The 22067-nt window shown below is 46.4% G+C and overlaps 1 protein-coding gene across 1 annotated transcript in view; it reads right to left on the bottom strand.

Annotated features, from left to right (window-relative positions):
* Positions 1-10584: 10584 nt before the first annotated feature.
* The window catches only part of LOC119450745 (evasin P1181-like), a 164507-nt gene continuing 153024 nt past the window's right edge, over positions 10585-22067 (bottom strand). Inside the window, exons 3-5 of the mRNA XM_049666185.1 lie at positions 18398-18438; positions 16869-16946; positions 10585-10763 (exon numbers count right to left, since the gene is read on the bottom strand). Coding sequence (XP_049522142.1) covers positions 10623-10763; positions 16869-16946; positions 18398-18438 — 260 coding nt within the window. The 3' untranslated portion in view covers positions 10585-10622. The remainder of the gene's footprint in view (positions 10764-16868; positions 16947-18397; positions 18439-22067) is intronic.

Here is a 22067-nt window from a genome sequence, read left to right as displayed (position 1 = left end):
GTGAGTAAATCTCAAAGCGCCAAGCAAATTCGTTATTTCAGATTAAAGTGATAAGTGTACCAGGCTTAATGCTACGCTAACATGAAGGTTCCTTGTGCAGGGCGTGAATGACGTGAACACGGATCGATCGGGCAGCACTCAAAGCCCACTCATGTTACGCTCGCGCGCAGAATTTGTTTCGTCCGGTCTAGCCGTTCATCCAAGCACAAAAAATAATAGGGTTAGCCCACGTGCTACCCCTCGATCAGAAGAAAATAGTGACTGAACCGGAAAATGTTGTATTTCATGCTTATCGCTGCTTCCAATCACACTCAGAAAACCGTTCCAGCATCGTTCAAGCACGATATAAATTAAGAAATGAAACGGCGCAAGCTTGCGATATGCAACGCACTAGAGCAAAGTGGCTGTTAATGGCTAGAACTTATGATGAGAATGCACGTAGCTATGAAAAACTCTTTCAAACGGGAATTTATTAGGTGGGACGAAGGTAGGCGTCTTATCTTGGATTACAGCATCAGTTATACAGTTTACTGGTGAAAACATGAGCAAATGCCTATTTTATTCCACTTACACTTAACATAGACCGTGTACACTATTTATTTGGCTTTCGTCTATTCAGGACTGAGTGACTCTTGCAGGATCTAAGAAAAGAGGTAATTTTCTTTTTCTTCATTTTGCATATGGGAATGTGCGAATGTAAGCGTGTTTGACAATGCATCTGCTGTCTTCAAATACACTTACACCCACGACACAATAATCTCATACACTTTTATTTTTTATTTTGTAAAGACACAATACGAAAAAAATTGTGCATGAAGCCGCTCGATAGTTTTAATAGGAGATAAACAACCCAGTAGCTTGGGCTCTCATACACTCCCACAGTTCAAAAATGTTGAATAAAAACATGCAAGCGTGTAATATACACCACACGCACATTGTAAAAAAAAAATCAGTAGCCAGGACGGAACAAATTTGAAAATCAGGCACACATCTGCACAGAAAACAGCAGTATTATACAGGGTACACAAAGTTTTAAAAATATGCAAATGTCACGTAGCTCGACGGAACCATAGTAATATTGTTCGCCGTCCCGTGGATATACTCAGATTATTTTTTTACATTCCGCCTGGTTACATAATTAGTCTTATTTATTTATTCAACTTCTCAAATATTAAAATTACATTAAAAGTATCAGTGAGGAAATTATAAACCAACACGAAAGACTCCCGATACAGCTTTCTATTGCTCAATACGCGCTACGTAGAAGTAATTTTTCCCAGCGTCAAAGAAGCCCACGAACACATTCAAAGTACCCTGAGCGGCCAGTCGCGCGGCAATTTTGCGTGTATTCGCGGGTTTCTTTCACGCTCGGAAAACATTTTATGTATCACGTACTGAGCAACAGAAAGCTGTATCGGGAGTTTTCCATGTTGCTTTGCAATTCTCTCATTCACACTCTTTATCCAATTGTAGCATTAGAAAGGTTGATTAATCAATTATGAAAAAAATATGTAATTAGGCGGAATGCAAAACAATAATCTGAGTATCTCCAAGCAACGGCAGATAACATTACCTTGTTTCTGTCCAGCTAGATGACATTTGCATGTTTTTAAATCTTGGTGCAAGATAGACACTCAATACATATCTTGTACATGAAGCAAAATTGGCACAAACTGCTGTGGTACACAGGAGGTTCCCCCTTCCGCAACGGCTTTTGAGGTTTATTTGACCGTGTGATGTTCTTGGACCGTTCGTAAATAAGGTGAGAACTGCATTTGCAGTCAGAACAGCGCTCTTTGGCGAGTCAAGTAGCACCCTTTTATCGAGCTCCGCATAATATGCCGTCGATATGTTATCATACACACTGAAATATGCTTGGCGCAGACATTGTCCGTAGGTATTAGAGTTCGGTCTGCCCTCAGATTTGGACGGCGCCACTGCTCTAGACCGCGGTCCGATGGCGCCTTGAATAAAGGCACACGCTCCGCACAAGTCCGGTATCCAAAATTGCAGTTCGGAACGAAGCACTTTCTACCCATTGCAAACGCCCCTCATACGGCCTCTGCCACCTTTGTCGAGGCCCCGTGGTGACAATATCCAAGCACAAGCTCATGAAACGCACGCGAACAAAAAGCGTGCCTTCAAAACAGCGCGGTCGCAAATGCAAGCAGGAAGACGCAGCAGCGGCAGCACGCGCCTTGCCGCCGAGGCTAGTGATGATGATAATGATGATTTAATGGCATCCGCTTTGAAACGAGGCGATGACAGTCACCTAGCCTGCTTGATTTAATCAGGTATAATATACATGTTCATTATCTAGCATTTTTGTATACCTCTAATTAATCTTATTCTTTTTTTCAAAATTTACCGTGTACCGCTACTATGATTTTAAGAGATCGGGTCGTATCAATCTTTTCCCTGCTTTTTTTCCACCAGAAGCTAAACATTTCGACAGAATTACCTGTCTGGTTGGGAAAATTGATTAAGACTTAGAGATTGACTCCAACCAAAGAAGGAAATTTACTAGCCTGACGTTTCGGAACCAATTCGGCTCCTTCTTCTGGGGGTATTCTTCGGAGGTTGCGGTGTGCCGCTTATAAAAGGTCCGTCGTAACAAAGGAGAGGAAGGGGGAGAGAGCGTAAGGTGCGGAGACACTTGGCAGGGCACCTGTTCTAGATAGACAAAATAGGTGGGGGGGTGGGGGGGGGGGGGGGGCTTCGGCGTCGCTGGTCGGCTGGGTTGACCGATGCTGGGCGCCCTTTAGTCGCGGGAATGCGTTGAAGAGGGACAGGGGGGGGGGGGGGGGACGAGTTGTTTTGGTGTTGCTGACCTAGAGCGGGGGGTCCTTTCTTCCCTTCGTCGCGTCTGCAAGGCCATGAACATACAAAGAAGGAAGGATGCCCTTCACGCGGTTTATATTACCCACCGTGTACTGAATGTGCCAAGACTCCAGTAGTAGCCTTTTTCGCCAGTTTGTCTCTGTTTGAAGGATTTGGGTTTCTTGGAAAGAAATCTTGTGGTCGGCGTCTTCGGAATGTTCAGCGACGGCGCTGCGTATTCGGTTGAATGTTCTGACGTCGTTTTCATGTTGTCTGATTCTTTCTTTTAGATTTTTGGTTTCCCGGATGTACTACGCCGGACAGTCGGCACAGCTGATTTTATGAGCTTATGGGCTTTTTGAGCTTTTTTTTTTTGAGCTTATGAGCTTGAGCTTTTTCTTTTGGTGGACGGTTTTTTCGTTTAGGAATGAGGATATTCAAAGTGTTCATCGGTTTATGCGCGACTTTGAGGCCTTCTTTTTTCAATATTCGGCTGAGAGCTTCGCTGGTACCTTTGACGTATGGGATGGACACTCGTTTCTGTGGTCGAGGGGGAGTCAACGGTTGGAGGTCTCGTAGTTTGTGTTTTTCTTTTTTGTTGTCGGGTTGTTTTTCGAATGAATTTCGTTGTATAGCCGTTCCTTTGAGCTCGTTGAGAACCGTTCTCCTTTGTTTTTTTTTTTTATCTGATTCCAATGTGCAATGAGTTTCAACTCTTTTAATAAAGAATTTACGACCGATGCATTGTGGTTTGCCGGATGGTTGGATGCGAAGCGTAGGTATCGGCCTGTGTGGGTTGGTTTTCGGTAGACTGAGAATTTTAGATTGCCGTTGGTTCGTGTAACTTGTACATCTAGGAATGGTAACGATCCGTTTTGTTCGCGCTCCGACGTGAACTGTATATCCTGGTCTATGGAATTTAAATGGCTCTGCAGGTTTTCGACTTGCGACTCCTTCACCATACAGAAGCAATCATCCATGTACCAGAGGAAAACTTTTGGCTTCGGGGAAAAAGTACTCGGAGCTCTGTCTTCGATATTTTCCATAGTTAGGTTAGCCATGGTGACGGAAATTGAGGGTCCCCATGGGAGTTCATTTCACCTGCTTGTAGTAGCTGCCTCGGAAGGTGAAGTAGGTATTTGACAGGCATAGCTCGAGAATGCGGCAGATCTCGTCTACACTCAAGGGGGTTCTCTCGTCGAGTGTGTCGTCGCATTCCAGGGCATCCCTTGTTGCGGATATAGCTAACTGAATGGGTACTCTGGTGAACAAAGAGATCACATCAAAAGAGACCAGGCATTCACCATCTTCGAGGCGTACATTTGATATGAGCTTGATGAAGTTTTCGGGGTTGCGCACGAGGGATGCTGTCCTTCAGGTGAGTTGTGATATAATCTGGTGCAAGTATGTGGATAGTGATCGAAGTGGGGAGCATGAAAAGTCTACGATTGGCCGTAAGGGGATTCCGGGTTTATGGAGTTTTGGCAAGCCGTAAAAGGCTGGTGCGGACCCGTTCCTGCACATTAATTTTATATAAAGATTTCGAGAATTTGGGTGGTTTCGGAAATTTCGACCAGCGTGTTATTCAGTACTGATTGGGTCCTTGTGGTGGGGTACTTTTTTAATTTTTCGTAGTCTTGGGTGTTAGGGAGGGTGGACGCCTTTTCCTCGTAGTCCTGCATGTTTAACACGACGGTTGAGTTGCCCTTGTCCGCTGGTAGAATTACAACGTCCCTATCTTCCTTCAGTCCCTATCTTCCTTCAGCTGCTGGATGCCGCTCTCGAGGGCGGCGACAATCTTGGGCAGGGGGAGGTTATCTGTGGTGACGTTGAATTTATGACCTTTTGCCAGGACAGAAGTCTCTTCTGCTATCTCGATGGTAATTTCGTTACTGTGTGCCTGTCCAACACTCCTGGTTTTTCGGTTTGCTTGATTAAAGAAGAGAGTTTTTTCTTCTGCGTTTCGCGGTGTTTCTTTTCCTCTGAGGACGCAATAGTCTTCGCAAACGAATCAATTGAAGAAAAAAGATGGGGTATCTTGTGTTGGAGCTGTCTTCTGGCGAAGAACGCGTCGACTTCTTTCTTCCTAATCACTGTGTGGCACTCGTGTATCCGCGCTGTCACCAGTCTTTGCTGAGCCTTGTTGATGATGTCGCGGCCTTCCGCTGTGTTGATAGGTTGGCGTAGCTGGAGACTTCGTGGAACGATATTTTGGTCTTTGCATTTCCGGGTGAAGTCTAAGTGGATCTTGAAGGTGGAGATGCCTTTCAGGGCTTTGATATAGTTCTTTGCAAGTTGCACTGCCTCTTGTCCGAAGTCTGCACGTATAGACTTCAAGCTAAACATTTCGACAGAATTACCTGCCTGGTTGGGAAAATTGATTAAGACTTAGAGATTGACTCCAACCAAATAAGGAAATTTACTAGCCCGACGTTTTGGAACCAATTCGGCTCCTTCTTCAGGGGGTATTCTTCGGAGGTGGCGGTGTGCCGCTTATAAAAGGTCCGTCGTAACAAAGGAGGGGAAGGGGGAGAGAGCGTAAGGTGCGGAGACACTTGGCAGGGCACCTGTTCTAGATAGACAAAATAGGTGGGGGGGTGGGGGCTTTGGCGTCGCTGGTCGGCTGGGTTGACCGATGCTGGGCGCCCTTTAGTCGCGGAAATGCGTTGACGAGGGACAGGGGGGGGGGGGACGAGTTGTTTTGGTGTTGGCGACCTAGAGCGGGGGGTCCTTTCTTCCCTTCGTCGCGTCTGCAAGGCCATGAACATACAAGAAGGAAGGATGCCCTTCACGCGGTTTATATTCCACCAGTACTCTAATCGAATCTTGCTTATCTGTACGGCTGATCTGTTGATGTTTCCCTCCACTTGAAACCCAAGCGCTTGTGGAAGTTGTACGTTACCTACGGTTCTCGCTGGGTGTATCCCGTCGCATTCCATTAGGATGTGCTGAGTGGTCTCTGGATCTTTACTGCAGCATAAACATGCCTCATCTAGTTCCAAATATTTGCTCCAGTATGTTTTAGTCCTTAGGCTACCGGCTCGAGCCTCAAATAGCAAGGCACTGCCCTTTGTGTTATAGTACAGATTTTCCCTTCATATTTCTTTCTTCTCATTTTTGTAAATCTCCATGGTCCTTTTTGCTTCCATTCTTTGCATCCAATTCACTGTCTCTATTTCTCTCTTTCTTTCTTTCTGATGACTCCTGGTTCTATTTACAGTTTCGATTATCCTGTACTTGGTTGCCAACTTCCTTGACCTCTTCCTTCATTCTGTGTTCACGCTTTTCATGTAGAGATACTTGTGCACTTTAGCCGCCCATTTATTTTCACCTATGTTCCTGAGCCTTCCTTCAAAACGAATTTTGCTCTGTACTTGTCTGACTTCAAAAGACGCCCAACCCATGTCACCCTGCACTGCCTCATTTGTGGCTTTACCGTAGGCTCCCAAAGCCAACCGGCCTACTGATCTTTGGTTAACTTCCAACCCCGACAAGGTATCCGATTTTAAGCATAGAATGGCATTTGCTAACGTTAGCGCCGGCACCATTACTCCTTTCCAGATTCCACGCACCACCTCATACTTATTGTGGCCCCACAGTGCTCTGTGTTTCATTATTTCTGCATTCCGCTTCCCCTTTATTTTCAGATTATCTTGGTGGTTGCTTGAGTAATTCTTTCCTTCCTTTATGTGTACGCCAAGGTACTTATATTGCTTCACTATGGGTATTACTTGCTGTTGAATGGACACCACGAAGTTACTCGTCTCTTCATTAAAGATCATAATTCCTGATTTCTCTGTGCTAAACTTAAGGCCTAGGTTTGTCCTACGTTGCCACAGATATATACCGCATTCCGCAGCGCCGTCTACGACGGCGCCGACGGAGCTGTAACCGAGCTAGGGAACGCGAGCGAGCGGCGCTTTCACGCGCGTTGTGGTGAGAGTGTCAGCACCGCGGCTTTACAATTGCTAGTAGGTACAGCCGAGGGACTACCGGTGGAGATCCTAGGTGCCTAGGGACATAAACGCTTAGGGACTTTTGAGGCACTGGTCTGGCACGAGACGGTCTTTGGAGGGACCGCCAGTAGTTTGTCCGCAGACGCGAGGACAAGCTGGTGCAAGAGAGAAAATGGCGTCCGCTCTTGCGCAAGCGGATACTGCTCGCGTTTGTACCCCGGCGCCGCGGCGGAAGCTTGCTGCCGGGCGCCGACGCGAAGCTGCGGCCGTTGGGGTGTTACGGAGCGCAGCGTAGCAACACCACAAATAGAGAAACACTGCTTCAGTCAGGTACACTTCTCCCTCCCTGATAGTGAGGTTATATTTGGATCATCAAAACAGTGATGTGTTTATTTAGGAATAGCCTCCTTTCTTTCTCGCAGGCGCGAGGACAAGCGGGCGCGAGAGAGAAACTATGGTATTCCTAAAGAAACGCATCACTGTTTTGATGATCCAAATATAACCTCACTATCAGGGAGGGAGAAGTGTACCTGACCGAAGCAGTGTTTTTCTATTTGGAGTGTTGCTACGCTGCGCTCCGCAACAACCCAGCGACCGCCGCGGTACCGAGGCACAAACGCGAGCTGTATCAGCTTGTTTACACCACCACAGTTCACCGAGATCAAAAGCCGTCATGACACACCACCACTACTGCAAGGATTTCCGCCACTAGAACAAACGCTACAATAATAAAGTGCCGCCGGTGTCGGCCAGACACCGCCGGACATTCAACGCGCCCTAAACGATTCGCTCCCTACGCACGTAAGAGCTGCGCTCGGCAAGGTCGCTGCGCCCGGTCCCGGAGATAAGAGAGCCACGCTCAGTAACTAGCAGCCGACGCGCGGCCCCGCATACAAGTGCCTCAAAAGTCCCTAAGCGATTATGTCGCTAGGCGCCTAGGAGCTCCACAATTGCCATCACAACACGTGTTAAGCGGAAGTCCCCCCGCTGTACCTACTAGCAATTGTAAAATCACGTCAGCACCTCTCTTTATTATTCTTGAACCGTGTTTACGTGCGAGTGAAAGCGTGCGAGGGTGAGCCTGCGATCGCGGCTGAATCTCACGCACGCAAGAGCGGAAAGCGGGAAGGAAACGCACTGTTTTCCGACGCGCGCAACGATCCAGGGGAAGGGTAGGGAGATGCGAGGGGGACGCATTCTCCTCCGGGCCGCCCGGGCGGCCGCGCGCGCACCTCCGGGCTGCAAGGCTCCTATTGGAGAGTAGGCAGCGGAGTGCGCGGTCTACTCTGGGCGGCTCTATCGGCTACGCGCCCGCCATGGCCGCTGCATCTTGAAATCCATTTGCGTATGAGATACAGTCCGTCATGAGCTGTGTTTTCACGGCTTATTATGCGTTGGCGCGAGACGCAACACGAAGGTCAATTCGCTAGCTGCTGCTGCCGCGTTCCTTACTCCAGTGTGTTGACAGGGTTGACAGGGGAGTGGCGCGCCTCTTTGGCGCATCGAGCGAATTCGGCAGCATCAGGGACAACGTTAGAACAGTGGGTGGGTAAAAGCATTGAGTCCAACGTTGTTACAGCTTCCCGGCGATGCACCAAGCGAAAAGGGGTGAAGCCGGTAGTTTCTTGCACGGCAGTATTATATTCAAACGTTACCAATGGGAGAACGTCGTCCCAGTTTTTGTGGTCGACGTCAACATACATAGAAATCATATCAGCGATCGTTTTGTTTAGCCTTTCTGTGAGCCCAGTCGTCTGGGTATGGTAAGCAGTGGCTTTGCGGTAACTGTACCACTGAGATGCATAAATGTTCTGTGAGCTGCGCTGTAAATGCTGTGCCCCGGTCGGTTATAACTACTGTTGGAGCACCGTGGCGGAGTACGATGCCATAAACAAAGAAGGTCGCAATATCTTTAGCAGTGCCTCGTGGGAGAGCTCGGGTTTCAATGTAACGTGTAAGGTAGTCCGTGGCCACAGCAATCCAACGGTTACCAGCGCTCGACGTGGAGAATTGTCGACGCATATCTATGCCAACTTGCTGAAAAGTAATCCGTGGAGGATCAACGGGATGGAGAAGTCCAGCGGGATGCACGGGTGGTGTCTTGCGTCTCTGACAATCGCGGCATGTCTTCACGTATTGCTTCACGTCACGGCGAAGGTTAGGCCAGAAGTACTTTTGGCGTATGCGTGAAAACGTCTGTGCGAATCCGAAGTGGCCCGAAGATGGCTCGTCGTGAGAGGCCCGCAGGATGTCGTCACGTAGTGCGGACGGCACTACAAGGAGGCAGGTGGTTGCGGTCGAGTGAAAACCCAATTTGTAGAGGACGCCATCACGGAGAAAAAAACGATGATAACTTGCGGACGAACGTACGAGGCGGCTCTCGTAGGCGGTTCTGAATCATCGCGTTGTTGCTTGCTGATGTCTGATACTGTGATAATGGAAAGTATTGCGTCTTCTTCATCAACGTCGAATGGCGACAGTTGAAGTGGAGCACGGGACAGGCAGTCGTCGTCATTCTGTTTACGCCCGGACTTGAACACTATCGTCATATCGTATTCTTGCAAGCGAAGACTCCAGCGTGCAAGACGGCCAGATGGATCCTTCGGATTGGCGAGCCAGCACAATGAATGATGATCTGTCACAACTCGAAACGATCGGCCATGCAAATATGGTTGGAACTTAGCAATTGCCCACACAACAGCCAAGCATTCCTTCTCCGTAGTGGAATAATTCCTTTCAGCTGGAGACAAAGTGCGGCTTGCGTACGCAATGACGCGCTCACCTCCGTCTTGCCACTGTACGAGGACACCAGCGTGGCGTGTGGAGAACCAGCGACGCAGGAGGCTGTCCCTTACGGTATCTCTGCCGTGTCTGGCTTGCGGTTGTGGTCGACATCCTCGGCAGATCTTGCAGGCCGTATTCCGGAGACAGTCTTTGAATCCGTCGGCTTTTTCGAAGGTTGTCCGCTTCCAGTTCCTGGGGGTCAGAGTACATAGACGCCTACCCGCACCTCCACCAGTTTGTCACAGACAAAACCACAAAGGGGTTCGGTCGAAGCTATAGATCTTTTTTTATGAAGCTGTCCTGGCACCTTCGTCGTTGTCTTCTTCGGGGAGCCATCCAACATGCCTAGCATGTTAAACCGAGCGGCTGTCATTTGTGTCAAGGTCGTGGCAATAATATCATTCGAGAGCAGTGATACGTTGCGAAATCCACGAATTACCATCGTTCATCTTATATTTCTTCTCAAGGGCCTTCTCAAGAATCCACAGATCAGAAGCCACACACTCAGGCATCCGTGTATTTACAAGTCAGAACGTAGGTCTGCAAAACCAGTTACTAAGTCAAGTGACATAGGCATGTTATGTTCAACAATGCAATGAAACTCCAGGGCCGTGCTTAATACACGCACACTGTATTAAGCCAGAGTCATTGCTGGCAATGCATATGCATTATTTTGCGCCAACAAAAGGGCACATTCAAATGAAATGTATGAGATGTATGAAATGTATGAAATGAAATGAAAGATGTATTAATATGCCATGTTTAATTTGAGCGAATGTGTACTTACAGTGCTTACGATCAGCTGATAGGGACAATAAACACTGGCAAGTATTTCCTTATTGAGAAACTTGGAAGGAGACCAACACTTTCGTAGTGAATCCATAGCATTTACACTTATGAAAGTCCATGTTCATAATAATGACACACCCAAACGTAGTAGGCTTGTTTATTCAGGAAAACATTTCTCAAAATAAGATTATTTATTATTATAATCCTAGATATAACAAAAACTTATTGTAATGGTTTTTATTCAACACATATATAACCGCACAATTTCTAACGTCAATTTTTACGTCTGCTTTCTGTATTCCAGCATTCCACGTAAAGGCCACTTAGAACGCAATTCTCGCCATTGCACCAGCCCACAGGGCAATAGTAACCCAAAAATCTTTGCATTTTGCCGGCAACTTCACTTGTAATATTCTGCAGAAGAAATAACAGAAGACAGGATGCGGATTATTATTAATGATCCTTGACGTCATCAAACTTACCCGTACGTGAATGTAAATGCAGTGTTCGATTATTCTACTCGCGAGTACATTGGTTTGTTGGTATGCTAATTTGATTACGACATTTCAGCGCACCTGCAAGGCGAAATGAAGAATACGCGTCACACTGCGCCATTATTTAACAGTGTTTCAATCCAGTAAAAGGTGCTAGTCACACACTTAAGCAACGACAGTTCACGTGCATGCTTGAGTCACCTTCTAATGTATCGCAATTTCATTCAAAATTGAGCGAAAAAGCCGCCGTCTGTATATATAGTTGCGAAACGGCATCTAAATTCCCACTGGCTGCGATGCCACGACACGAGTGCACCTCGACGGAGCAGAGCGGGCATACAGAACAAGGGCTCTGTCCTGTCTCAACATTTTTCCGTTAGCCTTATTCGCACTAGTAACTATCTCACAGCAAGGGCTAAAGGCAGCGCCTGTTTCCACCGCGACGCCACGTCACCCTGGCTCTCGTAAGCCGGCTTGCGGTCCGTATCTCTCTCTCTCTCTCTCTCTCTGTCACACGCACACTGCGCTTAGCTGCTGGTAGCGCCTGCTGGTCTTAGTAGCCGTTGCTGCTTCCTCACTCTTGTCGCGCAGGACGTGGGTGGCATACGGAGTTGGCACCGCAGGCTGCTGCTGCTGCTTGCTGGCACGGGCAGCACGTATCGCTATGGAGTCTTAAGCCCAAACCGCATTCACGCGATTTTGTGCGCGACGGCGACGAGCGACGGCTTCGAGCGACGAAACGGGCCGTCGCGCGAACAGATCGCTTGGTCTTTTCGCTCAATCGCTCGGTTCTAGAAATCTAGAATTCGTCGCTCGTCGCCCGGAAGTGCTATAAGCGACTAGCCAATAGCGCGAAGCCGGAACTGGATATACATCAGTCAAGTACTACCGATTGTCGCACGGAATGAGCAAACGACTAGATTTTGATACGTGCAAGGATAATAACGTAGTGCAAGACCTTTAGAAATATTTATGCTGCTCTTTACTCTAAAAACATCAACTTAAATTAATAAAGCAAGCGTCACGCCAGTTTCGGCGAGTATTTGTTGCCCTCATACCGGCAACACCGGGGAGACGTCGCTCAATGTCGTCGCTCGCATGCGGTGCGACTTGTAGGCGACGAGCGACCGCGACATCCATCTCCATCGCGTCGCTTTGTCGCTGTCGCGCGCAAATCGCGTGAATGCGGTTTATACTTTAGCATCTACATCATCGCGTTGCAACCTCTGAATAGAGCCTCGAAGTTATTCGAACCACTGATAATTCCTCGTGTAAGCTTAGCACGGCTCTACGCGGGCTCTTACCCCGACGATGTATGCACCGATAACCGCACACACTGAAGAATCGATCTTGTATTCACTAATGCATGCCTTGATTTTAAGCAATGTTGACGTAGCAATTAAGGCCTTCACTTGTCTAAAGGTAAACACTTTTTCTAAACTAAAACGAAAAAATGGATTTAGCAAAAATATGGACGTGGTCTCTGCTTCATAGACATACTGAACGTCTGCAAAATCCTTCCGTACCTAGATCATGATTTAGTTGTAAATACGAAATACCTTAGTCAGATGAAGCTATTAAATCTCAAAGCTCATTGCTCATATAGTCCTTAGTTTGGCCATTCTGGACTCATGATGTGCGAAGAATATTGCTATCGGCTGCTGCGTCATTGCTGAAATGTGTATAAAGCGGTTAGCCAAGAATAACATAATATTGGATGTTGTCCCTCTTTATCGTTCGTAGATAATTTCTCCCTTGTTTACTTTAGCTTCAAAAATCTCTTTAAACTCAGCTTTTTACCATTTCATATGAGTGTTATAAGCATATGCAATACCTTTTTTCATTAAGTTCTCATTTAGGTAAAAAAACAGAACTATGCAGCAGACGGGACTCTTTCCATTCTGTTCTCTGAGAAATGTCAGCAAAAGAAAGTGTGGCTTTAACCCTGTCCTCGCGCACTGCCCAAATTAGCTATGACTCAACGTCTAGTTAAAATACCCCTTTTTTATTACTCTTTCCTGTTCTTCTTGCATTGTCATTTAACGGTTTGTTATGGTATAAATATAATAATGCTTGTATGAAAAATAAAATAATATAAACTCTGTTGTAATATAGACGTCAGTGTCTTTGGAGCTCAGAGTTAATAGGCGGCATAGTCCAGATTTGAACAAAAGAAAATGAAAGCTTGTTTTCGCGCCACAGTAATTTATACATAGCTGGCCTCTCGCATTTGCTCTTTATTGCTTAAAATAGCACGGGTAGCCGTACCTGAGCTTCCCTTTGTATTGTCACATATGACAACAGCGCATATTGGCATTACAGTGAGAGGGTTTACAGACGTAGCAAAATAAAGCATGTAAACATGGCATAAAAGGGTGTATACATTCATAACCATTTTGAGTGCACGTATTTAGAGGCACCCACACAGCACCCACAACGCACGCACAGATGTAACCAATACAAAGAGAAACGCAAACAAGATTTACGTGTTCAGCACATTTTGCGTTAGAAACGACAACCTAAAGACACTGTAAACACAGCTGAAAAATAAAAGAAATAAGGCTTCATGGTTGCAAATTCTGCCATAAAATAAAACGTACGTGTTATAACAAGATCAGGAGAAAAAAAAGTTTACCATAACGAGAAAATGGCACCACAGGGAAGTCACTGAAAAGATTATGCACGCCTGATATTGTGTCACAGGAGAACACGAATGAAGCTAAAAAAAACAAGAACGAGTATTCAAGTGGCCATCACCACGTCCGAAAGCTACTTATTCGACTGCTACATTGTGCGCCGGAAAATGGGTCAGCAAATGTGGTTGTACATTTATTATTCAGGGTGATGATCTCTAAGTTTCATTATTTTTTTCAATAGCCTGTTGCCGATGACATAATTCTAGTCCTCGAGCTAGATATTAATCGGGCGGACATTACTTGCACAAAAAATCGAAACACATATTGAACTAATTAACAAAGTTCAGTAATTGTCTTTTGAATTATTTACTTCACGCACTTATTGCAATTTACGAATTGTAGCCGGTGAGTTTGCAAGGCATATTGACTTGTAATGAGTTTCCAGAATGACGCTATTTTGGATATGCGCCATCAAACTTGCTGTCAAAGTGCACTGTTGTTACACCTACTTTTTACCAAAACGTTCTTTTATGCATTGCAGTACTAAAGTAAAGTAGATGCGTGTTGCAAGCTCCTCGGCATCAATTCGTGAATTGCAATGTATGCCCTAACGTAATAATTAAGAAGTTGATTAGTGATTTTGGTAATTAGTTGAACGTGTGTTTCCATTTCTCGTGCTAGTAATATGCGCCTCTTCGAATAATCCAGCTCAGGGATGAGAATTATGCTATTTGGTAGGTGATTATTAAAAATTGAAGAAAACTTAAATATGGCCACCCTCGAATTTCTTGTGGGTTATCAAGTCCGTGAGAAGTCTAATAACAACAAAAAATTAATAGATTCGCTGGATGTCGGTTTGTGAGGCATAAGCACATTATAAAAATTGTAATCTTAGCTTAGCCCTTCGATGTTCGAATGATTTGAATGTAATATTCCTTTTACATATGGACTTGCAGCAGCATCGTTTTATATCCGATGTTTTAATATTATCAGATAGGTTTGTGTTATCTGAGTTATTTTCAGACGAAATCAGAGGTATTTCTTCTGCATTCTATTTTGGCAATAACTGGAGTGTTACCGAGCTATCATTCACAGTGCAACAGAATTGGAGTTATAGGCCTTTTTGAGCTACTCATATTTTATGATAGTAATTGTATGAACCATCCAGAGAAAGTTTCGCCGTCATCGTTCCCCGCATCGGGGTGTTCCGTGTAATGTAAAAGTAAGATAATTTATGACGTCCCCGTGGGCTGCATTGGAGCACGCACGGGCTCGGGCTTACCCGAAAGCCCGGGCCCGGGCCCGGCCCGCGGGCCGGGCGGGCCGGGTAGAGCAGTATTTTCACGGGCTCGGGCCGGGCTCGGGCCGGGCTCGGGCACGGCGGCGTCTGCTTTTTGACCCGGGCCCGGGCCGGGCTCGGGTTTTTGACGCGGGCCCGGGCTCGGGCTTTCTGCGAGTTATTCTGGGGCTTCTAAACTCTGAAAAACCCGTATTTTTCGGTCTGGGCCGGGTTCGGGTCGGTTTCGAGCCGGGCTCGGGCCGGGCTCGGGCTTAAGGTAAAGGGGTGGCGGGCCGGGCCGGGCGGGTAACGTAGATTATTTCCGGACCCGGGCCGGGCCCGGGTCTTACCACAAAAGTTTTGATCGGGCTCGCGGGGGCCGCCCAATGTAAAACGGGCCCGGGCCGGGCCGGGCCGCAAGAATCGGCCGTGCAGTGCTCTAGGCTGCATGCTGTATAGATGCGAGGAAAAGCTCGCCATCTACTAGAGCACCAATTATGGAGGTCACGTGAACATGCACGCAATAGGGGAGGAGAGTACACGTCTCCTCCTGTAGCTCAACCGTGACTGCTCATTGAGGTCCGCGTACCTGAGCGCATGCGCCCCGCGTGCCACATTTCGGACGTAATTTGTGGCGCGTTCAGAGTCAATGGCGAGCCGAGATCGCTGGTGGCTTGATGTGCGCTGTCTTCTCACGCATCTGGTGTACAAGTGCGCGTCATCTCTAGTTTCGGAGGTGCGGTGAAGCAACGACAGGAATAAGCGTTCACTTCCCGCAGCTGACGCCTTCGCGCCAGAGTTTTGACAGCCAGCGCTCGCGGCCATCGATTGAAACCTGATCATATTTGGCTTGAGCACGCATGACACTATGGTGGGTAGTTTATTTAGTAATCGAACGTTTACTTCAATTTTACGGTTGATGTAATTACATGCTTTACTTGTGTAGCTGTCTAATACTTGCTATCTCTATCAACGCTTCGCCTTTCGTGCTAGACTGCAATTTGTCCTTGCTTCGCTCACACCCTCAAAATAATCTATTTTGCAAAAAAGTCGGTGAGTAGCAGAAACCTTTATTATTTACAGTGAACGTTTAAAATAGCCAGGAAGGTTCATCACCGTCAGGATTTACTAAAATATATGCATACATGTTTACCGATGTTTCGATCTGTAATAATTTCGCGCACTTTTGCAATTAAGGAACGTAACATAGAGAGTTCTCTCTTAAAAATTCATACCGCACGCAAGTAGAGCGTGTTCATGAAGCTGAACATTTAAAAAAATGGCCGATTACGGACATGCACCTATTAGAAATTTGAGGATCAACGATTACAACCAGCCTACGCTTGCGAGGTGTCACTTAGATTTACCTATAGCGCTCACGATTTGCTTGCGCAGCTCGAATATTCATATTTTACTAAAAACATATATGGTGGCTGTAAATACGCCTGTTGTGCTCTAATAATTGGCAGGATTTAATAAAATGGCACTGTTCTCAAAAGTCTACTTACCACCGATGCATACATCTTAAATTTGCTCGAGGTTAGAATTTTGCAGATACCTGTTTAGGAAAGTTATTCCCACAGCAACCTTCCTTTCAAAACCGCATTGTCGGGCGCTTCACACTCGCCCGACTGCGAGAGGCAGTCACGTGCCTCAGGGGCGTCGTGACAGTTGCGCTCCGGCAGTTCAGTTTCGGTTTTCTAGGTTAAATTGCCAAGATTTATTTCGGTGTTGAAAATGGAGTGCCACCGTTTTTATGCCTCGAACTGCGTATAATGCTCAGGTAATGGGCTTGAAGTTTTTCGTAACGAAATCTCTGTGACTCAATTAGGTAAACAAGACCTATACGCTAAGATTCAAGTTGACATCCTAAACGTTGCAAGAAATATTTTGTTCTCCTTAACATATAATGAACTAGGTAAACGCTGCAAAACGTCCTCAAAAGGCTGTTTGATTGAACGAAGCTACGAAGTTCAGACCTCTGTATTCATAAATTAATTAAAAAACGGGTTTAATAATATTGTCAAACCGGTATATACTTGCACTGGCAAGAAATACCCAGTGAGCAGAAAAAAAAGGTGGTATATTAAAACTATAGTTTAATACTTACAGTGCACTCTACACCTTCTTGCGTGACTGTCGCATTGTGTTGCGAGCGCGTACAGATTAGCTTGCATCCTACGCGGATCTCAAAAAAATATAAAGTAGGACATATATCAACCCAGTCACACTAGCAATAAGACAAATGTTCTGGCTGCCATCTGACATGACTTCGTCCATCAGAGTATAGATATCTTAAACAGAAATATGAATGCAGAAAGTAGCTAGTAGAAGAAGCCAGGTGGTTTAGGTGGGAAGCCATGAATTGGTTCTGGTCGCATTTTGGCCTTGCTCTCCTGTGTATCATCCACGTTTGTACTATTAAGTTCATTACTGTCGATTCATATTTCTTGCGATATATATTCATTTATGTAAACCCATGCTGATTCCGTTTGTTGAATATCGTTGTTTCTCCAATTGGGCATTACGTGTTGGAGCGTTTTTTGAACCCCTGTGTGAGAAGAATCCCCAAAAATATTTATTTTTACATAGTGGGTGCTAACACTGTTTTCTTGCCCGCTTGGAAGTAACTCGAACCAGGAAGGCAGTTTAAGGCAGGGACACGTAAGTTTTCTTTTACAGCTGCTATTGGGACATGCCGGATGTTACGTGTGGCTTCTTTTTGCGCTTAAGGAAGGCTACAACACGTGAAAGCCGCTTATTGCTATTCCTATTGAACATCAATTCAATAGAAGTTTCAGCTGTCAGAGGGATGGCAGGAAATTGTTTTATCGTATAAAATATCACTGCTGGATTGCTGAATGTTTCTCTTGTAAGCGTGACTGCCTCAACATAACGTATAAGATCTATAGCCATGAAAGCAAAGTTTGTTTTTCGTAAACCTAAGTGTCACATAAACTAACTGCGCACCGCCTTTTTTCACTGACAAAATGGAAACATTCTACAGTTGTTGGTATTCAAACACCGAATTAACTGGAAAATAATGTGCGAACAAAGCTGCACTTCATCCAGTATTATTCACGCGTATAAACACGACTTTTATTGCAGGACCTTTTACCGCAAGGCAAGCTTTCAGGTGTAAGGGTCCTTGCGATCCTGCAAGGAGTGAGCGAGAGGCAACGGAAGGCCTGAACAAAGGAGCAGTCCAATTACTTCTTTCGCACGTTACTAAGAGTGTCTGCTCAAGATAAAGGCAAGAACATCATCTTGTTCTTAAATTTTCTGGAATATTGCAGGTAAGTGATAAATGGTGTTCTGTAAGCTCGACTCTATGCAGGTGGCCGTAAAAAGGACAACATTGCGCAGTTCGTGCCCTAAGTTTAGACCTATAGAAACCCTTGAAACATCTCAGCTGTCTCGCAAATTAAACTCGTGTTTTCCCTATGCCCAACACTGCTCATCGCATCTGCTACTGGCAGTCGATTTAATGTCAGCAATGTCATTAGACTTGAAGAAAACGTTCTGCTAAATGAGACACTCTGCGGCTTTCTTTTTTAGATTTTGTGCTGGCACACAACCTGACCCCACTATATTCTTTATTCAAAGCAATAAAGGTGGATAATGAAACTTTGAACAAACCGGTTTTCCATGGGTGTAAAGCAGCATGGGACTGCAGTCGGCTGAAATGGAAGAAAACAGAAAGACACAACATTATTATTATGTTGCTGGCATAAAAAAGAATACAGATACAAGAAATAATTTCATGTCTATAGCAGCTGCCACCAGGAGCTGAACGCCTGCCTGTTCCAGAATTGAAAAAGCACACAGGAAATATAGCGTAAATGCTGTAGTCTTGGCAGTAAGGTCCTAGAATTTAATTTATAGTTAACATGAAACTGGTGGAATAATTCTCAAGGGTAGAGTTGAAAATGAAAATTTAGTTCCAAGCTATCTGCGGCGAACTGATACACATTAAGATGGCGGAAAGATAATCTTTACATTCGTCGTTCTCTTGCACACAATGACCGACGTCGTTTTTGTGACATTTCTCACAGACTCGTGACGTTGACCTCCTGCCGGAAAAGCGCCGACCCGGTGCCTAGCTTGAGGTTGGTAACTGCAAGACGTCCGAGGAAGTAGCAGACGTGCTAGAACCGAATGGGATTACTTCGTACGTAGCGTCTGTCCCTTTTCTCAAGACATGTTAAGGGTCAGAGTACCTAGCAAGTAGTTTTCCGAGACGCCAGTGCACCGAGACAGGCACCATAGAAGGACAAGGTCACCCGTAAGAAGTCAGTTTCCCGGTGGTGGGTGTCCTACAGCAACTTCTGGCATGACTGTGACGCAGAGAGGCGGAAATGGGCAATCTGAATTGTTTGTTGTGCTGTGTTAAAAGGAAGAGAGCGTTGGTATCCTATTGGCGATAGAAGGTGGAGTAGTCGGCGTATGGGTGGATGGACAAAACCTTTATTTAAAACAATTGATTGGTCGTTTCATCAATTGCAGGAGGCTACGGCGGTGTCATGGCTCGAGGAGTTAAGCTCAAAGGTGACAAAGGTAGCGTAGTGTCCCAGTCGGAATGTACAGATGACACATGTGGTGGTAGAGGTAGTTGCAGCAACAGGCAGGATTAGCCTGACAATCAAGGCTAGCAATTGCTTCACCCAAGCCTTTACACTATCACTGCGGGGTTGTACACATGTCTACCAAACATGGCGAACACATCAGTGACCGTTCGTCAGACGTCGGTCCGCACTCGTAAGCTTGTATTTGCTTGTACAAAAACTAAGTCTTCGATGACTTTAGATAAGAAGTACCGACTGTGGTCGGTGAGAAGCAGACGAAGAGCGTCGTAATGTAAAATGACGCCTTGCATCAATAAGTCGGTCACTGGTTGGGAGAGGTCTGGTGATGGCGCAATTAATAGAAAAATTCATAGCGACGGCATTTAGTTATTGCTAGCGGTGGATAGCGGAAACGTGCTGAGAAAAGTAGAGGCCAACACTCAAAAAATGACTCGGCTATCAGTAGGCTGGTAGCATCACTCGAAAATAGCGACGTAAAGACTAATAAGTGGTAGAGACCGGGCCAGAAAAAGCCCCGCCATACACTGTAATGCGTCCTGCAAACACCAAGGTGGTCAGCATTACAGATATTTAAAAAAATATCTGTAATGCCACCACCTTGGCGTTTGCAGGACGCATTACAGTGTATTACAGATATTTTGCAGGTGCCCTAGTACGGCCACTCAGGCATGAGATGGAACGACGACAAGCAATTCCTTCCCTTGAGGCACATGTTGCGGCGACATAAGGTGTCAGATAGATGACGAACATGGAAGTGAATGGTTCGATGATACGTAATGGAGGCAGTTGAGGAGATCTCTTAGAGACGTGTCCCGCTGTTGCTGCTCTACAGTGTGACTAAAAGTGGAGTGCGAAAAATGCCGGTCCGTGTGTCCTCCGTGTGGTCATCTGGGGCATCCACTGGGAGCCCATACAATCAGTCGGCTTCCTAGTGTAGCCGGCGGATTTGTACATTACAGTGTTAGTGAGTTTCCAAAAAACGTAGAGCCCAATGACATGGGCACCCATTGGGGTCCTTTAGGCTTGAAAGCCAGCATAGAGTGTGGCGATCTGTGGTAACAGTAAAAGGCTGCGTGGAGAAGTGGGGCGGGATTTCTTGCCTTCCCAAACACGTGCGAACCACCGATGCTCGGTAAAGGAATTATTGCGCTTGGCAAGGGAAACAAGTGGCCAGGCGTACGCAATGATTCAATTATGACCACATTGGTAATGGCCAAAATAGTACCACTTCCATAACGCCTCTCTGCGCACTTCCGTTGGCGCGTGTTCATCGAAGTGGGAGTCAATCGGCAGGTAGTGAAGAGTGTCATTAGGTGAAGAAAGTCTCGGCCTTAATCGATACCCCAAGAAAACGTAATGTCTTTCCTGGGAGGGTCAGTTAGTGGGTGGGCTATGTCTGCAATATATCTGACAAATCGCTGCAAACGTGAGCGCAATCGCAAAGCTTTGGCGAGATCGGGGTGGACTCCAGATTAGTGGACTGCCTGGGGACTGTAATTTGGCGGTGCCCGAAGTGGCATTTCGAAGAACTAAGTTGTAGCCCAGCCGCACAAAACGCTGATAGGATGGATGAAAGACGGGTAAGATATGTTACAACGGTCGCAGAGAACACGATCAAGTCGTCGAGGTAGCGCAGGCAGATACACCATTTAAAGCTGTGCAAAAGCGTCTCCATCATTTGTTCTAACGTTGCAGGCACATTGCCTGAGGCCATACTACATAACTCTAAAGTGATAGAGGTCATGAGGTGTAGCAAATGCTGGTTTTCGCGGTCCCTTTCGTCGACAGCAACATGCCAATAACCAGATCGAAGGTCAATTGAGGTAAAATCTTGGAGTACGCTCGAGCTTCGCCTTTAAGGGTGGAACGCGATTGTATTCAAATATCCCTGACTGCGTCTCACGCTACCCGTCTACTGCAGCTTATGTAACCGTAATGTTTACCTGCCAACGCTGGCGGCGAACGCTATCCACGAAGGCAATATTTCTGTTTTTTTTTTCTTTGCCGTGCACGGTGGGATCCGCCGCTGTCGCGGATCCGCGGAGGCGAGTGCCATCTGGAAAGTCTTGCAAGGAATCTAGCAGGGCGTGCCTCTCCACTACGACAGACCTCAAACGGCAGCTGAAAAAGGGGATTCTGTTTGAGTTTCCGCGTATGTTTTCTAGTATATTCAAATTACTCCGACGCTTTCATATCTCTAGGTTGTGTGTCAGTCGTACTTTGCAAATTTTCTGACGCATTTTACCTTGAGTAATTCAATTAGATCTGAACGCCTGTGGTCGACTTCGAGGGCCTGCATGGTGCGAGATGCGTGGTTCGGGATGATTTTTTATTGCGATAGCAATTATATGGACACTCAAAAGCAGATTTCTGCCGTCGGCGTCGCCGTCGCCGTCGCCGTCGCCGTGAGGTTCCGTATGACGTCATTTGGAGAAGAAATCGTCGCCGCGCGCCGAACGCTGTATGTGCGAGTGAAAGGGCGCGAGGGCGCGTCTTTCACGGGGAGTGAACGCACGGCGGAGAACAAACGCGCGTTCCGCGCCGTGCTCGCTTAAGGGCTGCAGAAGTAGGCGTCTCTTTCTCCTTTACAATCACCTATATGTAGAGCAAACGCACCTTCTTCCGACGCGCGCGAGAAGCCGTGGGGAGGGGGAGGGAAGGGAGGCGACGTTTAGCTGCGGCACCAAGTGCCTATTTTATCACAGGCTCCGGCAACAGTCACC

Source organism: Dermacentor silvarum, chromosome 4 (assembly GCF_013339745.2).
Source record: "Dermacentor silvarum isolate Dsil-2018 chromosome 4, BIME_Dsil_1.4, whole genome shotgun sequence".
NCBI classification, from domain to species: Eukaryota; Metazoa; Arthropoda; class Arachnida; order Ixodida; family Ixodidae; genus Dermacentor; species Dermacentor silvarum.
This window is presented reverse-complemented; position numbering and strand designations above follow the sequence as displayed.